At 32.0% G+C, this 6,897-nt stretch overlaps 1 protein-coding gene across 1 annotated transcript; it reads right to left on the bottom strand.

Annotated features, from left to right (window-relative positions):
- Window positions 1-5,133: 5,133 nt before the first annotated feature.
- On the bottom strand, window positions 5,134-5,673 carry LOC128191808 (uncharacterized). The gene has a single exon (XM_052864115.1). It carries the CDS (start codon window positions 5,671-5,673, stop codon window positions 5,134-5,136), a length of 540 nt encoding a protein of 179 aa, XP_052720075.1.
- Window positions 5,674-6,897: the final 1,224 nt, after the last annotated feature.

Raw genomic sequence — 6,897 nt, 5'->3', positions numbered from 1 at the left:
ATTTTTATATGTAAATCTAAAAAAAATGTGCACCGCAAAAACGTGGTGGGGCCAGCTCCCCCCTCCCTGGCCCGTCCCCCGATGCTTCGTGCCTGACGTGTACTATAAGTAAGGAAAACTGTATAAGTAAGGAGAAACTGACATTGTTATAACATCCCTCCCCCCGCCGAGATTCTTAAAAAACCAATTTAACCATGTTTAATGAATTAATTGTGATTTTAGCTGAAAAATGTTATCCGTTCCGTTCCGTTTTCCGTTCCGCATTTTAGCAACACCCCGCAGGCCACGTTAGCGGGTATTAGTTTTACCCAGTTAAGTTGCTTATAATTTGAAGCTTCAAATTATAAGCAAGATACAGAGATTTGCTCACAATTCTATGTTTGTACACAGATCTTAATAGCTAAAGATTAAAAAAGTAATTTGTCAATATTTTTAAAGAAAATTTTTAAAGTCTGTTCTTCCAGAAACCAACTTTAACAACTTATTGTATTGTAAACTTAACCTTTTTTCGTCATTATTACTTCTACTGTACATTTGATCCTTGACTGTGTTTGTGTACATTTGTATAAACTGATTTTGAACCTCAAATACCAATGAACTGGTCTTGAGTGAATAAAAGAATTGAAAATCTTAGTCCATTCTTTTTTTTCCATTTTAAATGCTGAATAGGAAATACCAAGTTAAAAATCTTAAGCTGAATGTAATAAACTCATGTGAACAAAATATGACTCAAACCTAGGCGAACTGTGAGCTCTGTATCTTGCTTATATTTCTACGATTGACGCTAAAATTTTGGTTGAACATTAGAAATTCTATATGAATTAGGTATGTTAAATACTTGTACAAGCAAAATAAAAGAATGATATTCTGTATATACCTACTCTCTGGGGCCCCCTCTTTATACAATAAATAATGTGAAATCTACATCAATTTTGATAGTTTTTCAGACACGAGTAAATAAAAATGACATCTTTAAAACAGTTTCCATAGTTCTGACACATTTCTGTTGCGGGGATAAAGTAATTATTGCTATTCCTGAAAAAAAATAACACAGCGGAAAATTATCCTGGTTTGTACGCGAGGTAAATAACAGTCATTAAATTATAATGGAGAAGACAAATTAAATTTTTGAATGTTTTTAATTTGAGGAATTGAGCACATTGAGGTACAATTTTCTTTTTCACATCTATACATGTAGGATTTTTTAAATAAATAACAATAAATTTTTTTAAAAAAATACAATAACTAGTAATTAAGTAGTTGATGAAAAAAAATGTACCTATATGCTCACATATATTTTGATCGCTTTACAAAGTGTGGGGGGGGGGGGGGGCCAGAACAAAAATATAGGGAATTGGAAGTTAACAACTTAACAGTGTACCCCTAACTATTGTTTAGTTTTATATCTTGCGTAGGATTTTCTTATTGTGGTAAAATATAGTATTTCATGAAGGTACAATGTCAAAGATTACGTGTGTGCAAAAAGAGTGTAAAATTCGAGTATTTTACAATATTTATTTTTTGTTATTCTACCGAGGGACCATATGGCACAATATTTTTTGAACGCCCATTGTTGCTCAGGTGAGCGATGTGGCCCCATGGGCCTCTTGTTTTTATTCCAATTTTAAACGCTATAAAGTATGAGGTTGTAAAGTAAGAGTGTCTTTTTTGTTACATTCAAAATAAAAGGCAAAAATAACATCTTTCCATTGAATTCTCACATTGATTACAAAAGATAATATGTTCGAAATGCTTCATACATTCTCGCACGTGAATATAAGATGTTGAATTTCTTCAATTTCAGAGCATAAAGTGCATTTGTTACATGTATCTTTTTCCACTTAAACATGATTTTCTTACAGCACAACATGTTATGTAACAAATTGTAATTGAATTCAGCAATATTTCTAGCTAAAGCGAATTTAATTTTTTGAAGATATATAGATCTCCAAATTTTAGGGAATATATTATACATTTATTTGTAAATACGATTATATTTTGGAGGTTCAAATTTTCTATATAATAATATATCATAGAAAAAATTACATTTCTTGTTTTCAATTGTACTGCTTGAACTCCGTCAATATTTCTAATATTCTTAAAGGCAGAACTTATTATCTTATATTCACAAAGTAGATTTGCTTTACTGCACACTTCATCACCAATTTCATACAATGATTTAAACCCATTGTCAGTGAATAGGTCTTTTAATCCAATTCTTAAAGAACATTGGTTTTCCATTTAATACAAAATGCCTATTATTCCATATAGGCTCTTCTAAAACATCGTTTATATTCATACTTGATATTTCTGTAATTTTTTAAACATTTCAAAGTTAGCCAACTTAACACAGTTTAATTTCAACATATATTCAAAATCTATATTGTTACTTTTTAATAGATGATCCAGGTATTCACCCAAAATACTTCTACCTTTATTTCTCAAAAATCTTGAAATCCAAGCTGCTTTTAATGCTTGGAATTTTAAAAGTACATCAACAATACCTGTCCCTCCTTCTTCTATTTTTCCAATGATTGTTTTTCGTTTAATTCTATCTTTATTATTCCATATGAAGTTAAAAATATGGCTATACAATTTTTTAATTACATCTTCATTTGGTAATGGAAAGATTGATGCTACGTATATAATTTTACTCATACCTAGTGTGTTGACAATTTCAGTTTTACCAAAAATTGTGAGTTTTCTCCTTTTCCAAGATTCATATAGCTTTTTCATGTTTTCACATTTGTCTATCCAATTTTTCTTATAGCACTCATCTTTATTATGTCCAATATCTAATGGAGGACGTGTTTATTTTTATTCCAAAAATATCGCTTTTACACCTTTTAAACGACCTGTCAATATACATTCTGTTTTGTCAATGTTTAGTTTAGACCCTGCATGTTTAGAAAATTCTTTTATAGTCTTTATGGCCTCTTTTAGGGATTCCCTATTTCTTAAAAACAATGTCAGATCATCTTCATGTTGTATATGTTTAAACTCTTTGCTATAATTACTTGGTTTTATTCCTAGAATTTGATCATTGTTTTTCACTTTTAAAGCTAGAATATCGGCTACAAATAAGTACAAATATTGCCGAAATTGGACATCCTTGTCGTATTCCTCTGGACATATAGCATGTTTTAGAAATCCATCCATTATTTTTTATTCGAAACATCGGGCTATTGTACAGAATCTTCATCCACTTTATAAAATTATTTTTGAATTTGTATTTCTCTAGTGTTTTTAATAAGAAGTTCCATTCTATCGAATCAAAAGCCTTTTCAAAATCTAGGAAAAGAAAAATTCCCTCATTATTTGTTTCCTCGCAATAATCGAATAAATCTAAAATTATTCTTGCGTTTTCTCCAATATACCTCCCTTTAATGTACGCCGATTGATTTTCGTTTATTAACACAAGCTATAATTTTATTATCTGTATTAGTCAAACTAATTGGTCTTTAATTTTTAATGTTGGTTTGATCGCCTTTTTTAAAAATTAGGGAAATAACTGCCAGTCTCTGTGAATAACTCATTTGATCATTTTCAAAAATGCATTTTAGTGTATCGTGAAATAGTGGCTTTAAATCTTTCCAAAAGCATTGATAAAATTCATTTGTTAGACCATCTAAACCCGGAGATTTGTTCAGTTTTAAATTCATGACAGCCTCAGTACATTCTTCACAAGACGGGAATTGCTCGCAAAAATTAGCATCATACTCGCTAATTCATTATCAATTTCTACAGATGATATATATTCATCAATGCAATTGTCGGAAACTTTGTTCGAGGAGTATAATTTTTCATAGAAATCGCACATTACGCCCATTATGTCATTTGTTTTATTAAATGTACAGTTGTTAGTTTTTAGTTCTTTAATTATACTTTGTTTTTGTCTACTTTTTTCTAAGTTAAAAAAATATTTTGAAGATTTTTCTCCCTCTAACATGCTCCTTTACATTTTATATCGTAAATTTTATCCAATTCAGCCTCAAGATTGTGTTTTTTAGTCATATCAATATGATGAAATTCTAATTTTTTAATGTCGTCTATTTCTTTTTCCAATGATAATATCCTTTGTTTAATATTTTCTTTTGAGCTTTTTTCAAAGTTAATAGAAAATTCGCGAGCTCTTGCTTTGAAAGATTCCCACTTTACCATTGGATTAGTGTTTTCTTCATATTTTATTTTGTTAATCAAAGTTTGAATACCTTTTTGATAATTTTCGTCAGATAAGTATGAATTGTTAAGCTTCCAATAACCGTTTCCCCTTTTGTTAATATTTGTTTTAAAAGAAGTTTTCAGAAGTCTATGATCAGACATTCTCTTCCCATTAATTGTTCGAATTTTCCGTAATGTATTTTTTTCAAAATCATAAATAAAATTTCTGCCCACAAATGTATAGTCAATTCTGCTACTAGAAACATTATCTGCGTTACACCAAGTATAACCATCCAAATGGGGATAATCTGTATGCCAAATATCATACATTTCTAGTGAAGAAACAATTTTATTTAGCTTATTTGAACTTTGATCGTGTGGATTATTAGGTTTACAGTTAAAATCACCACACATTATTATATTATCAAGATCAACTACGCATCTTTTATGTAAAAAACTGTTTAACTTAATAAAAAAATCATTTCTATATTTAGCAGAGTTTGGTGCATATACAATTACAAGAGTTAGTTAATTTTTACTTTCAAAAACAGTCGTCTACCATCTACAGACCTATGTTTTTCTATTAATTCTACATCTAATTCTTTTTTTAAAAAGAATTGATACACCCCTACTAAATTTTGAATCGCTAAAACAATGATACGATTTTCCTAACCATCTAGCATCATATCTTAATACATCTTTTTCTATATAGTGGGTTTCTTGCACAAAAATTATATCTGTTTGAATATCATGTAACCATGCATATAATTTAGTTCTTTTTTCGTCCGAGTTCAGGCCTCGGGCATTAACTGTTAAAATTTCAAACTTATCCATTTAAAATGTTTACATGTATGAAATAAGCTATCGTTCTAAATGAAAAAAACAGTACAGATTGAAGTATGTTTAACAATATATAGCCTACAATACGCAGTCCTTAAAATCATGTCCGGGTCGATCATCAGACTACAGTGTTTAAGAGCGCGCACTAACCACTATCATAGTCCGTACCCAGCGGTTTTTCTCCGAGAGAGTTGACATCGTTGTTTTTGTAGCCCGCATTTTGCGCCTGTTGGTCTGCACAGATTTACGCGGAGACCGAGAGTGGTCTTGCATAGTAGACGGCTGCTTATCAGCTCTTTTGTCGGATTTCCGAATCGAACTCAACATGTCTGAGATATGACGCTGTGAGGCTGCCTGTAGATTCCTAGGAACAGACTCAGATCTCCGTGGTGGCGCCGGCCTTCGCGTACTGACGATCTTACGAAAGATCTGCCCCAGCACATTCTGTCCAGGCCATTTTCTGGGATCGGTATGTTCTGTTCCGGCTTTCTTTAAACCTGTTCCCCAGAAATCGCCATAAACACTCTCAGCAAAGAGTGTTGATTGTTCTTGTTTGTACAGAATTTCCCGGAAAGCTTCAACCTGATCATACTTTGCATTCACAATTTCTTCCATTAGTTTTTCCTGTTTATCAATGAATTCATCATTAATCTGGATTGTTTTACTAATCATTTTTGCGTCTAGAGCCGTTTCTGCTGCCTGTATAGCTGTAGCCTTTGAGAGATCTCCGCAGCGAAGGGCTTTAACATATTGAAAAGCGTGTTCTGCGGACCGATGATGGACTTTTGACACTGTGAATTTTGTTTGTTTGATAAGACAATGAATCTGCAATAAAACAAAGCCCCATTGCCTACCATTGAAGTGAATCAAAATTATTTGACAAGGTAATTACTATCGGACTCAATATTTCTTGACATGAATATAAGCAATAATGCTTTATGATAAGGAAGAATTGATGTTATTTGAGTGTTTTACTACGGGAAGATTTTACTTGGAGTAAAAGAGATGAGATTGAAGCGTGGGCGCGACGACGCGCTGAATACAATTAGTCTTAATATTAAAATTATAAAAGCTTATCATCATTAGCTATCATATCGCATTTATACAGTTTCTATCGTTTTCATTGCAAAAGTTATTTTTTAATTTGTCAGACGGGATCGGATACGTAATTGTTCACATACACAGCTCGGAATTCAGCTAGATTTTAAATGCGACTCAAATGCACTGCATAGAAGCAGTTCTTTTATTCATAGTGTGTTTCACTATAAAATAACTACAATGTTTATACCCTTTCCGTATGTAAACTGGTATCCTTTATGCCAGATATACGCACAAATACCCCGTTTATTTGCCAAATAAAACACATATACACGGTAACAAGTTTAGCTTTTTGCACTCACATTACGCAATACCTGAACAAAATATTATTGTTGCGACATTAATAAGATCATAATGAATATATTTTGCAGCGACAGCCATATTGAAATCTTAACCGCTTTTGAGTTATAGAGCTAATACTTTCAAGAACTCTAGGTCCCTAATTTGAGGGGCCAGCTCCTTTTTCTTGATGTCAAATGAAAGATCTTTTAAACATACATCTTTTTTGTTCTACATGTCTTAACAAAATATTCCGGACAAAAAGATAAATTAAGAAAACCCTGCAAAATCACAACGCTTTTTTATCTCATTTTTGGAGCCCAACCGAGCTTCGGCGCTTTTTGCGCTGAAAAATTATAAATGCCTTATTGCAAATCTACATTCTTTGGACTATCATTCCTGAAATTCCGCGGCCGAGGAAATAGGTCGCGGCTGGACTAGCAAGCGGTCTGCCGTTATCTAATACACAAGATTTGCGTCTGTCTGTAATGCACACATGCTTCTCGTGTGTATACGTTA

Source organism: Crassostrea angulata, chromosome 1 (assembly GCF_025612915.1).
Source record: "Crassostrea angulata isolate pt1a10 chromosome 1, ASM2561291v2, whole genome shotgun sequence".
Lineage (NCBI taxonomy): Eukaryota > Metazoa > Mollusca > Bivalvia > Ostreida > Ostreidae > Magallana > Magallana angulata.
Note: the sequence above shows the minus strand (reverse complement) of the source record. Positions and strands in the feature narration are given on the sequence as shown.

Excerpts from the sequence above, each read along its gene's own strand:
- LOC128191808 (XM_052864115.1), bottom strand. The coding sequence starts at position 5,673 with ATGATTAGTAAAACAATCCAGATTAATGATGAATTCATTGATAAACAG.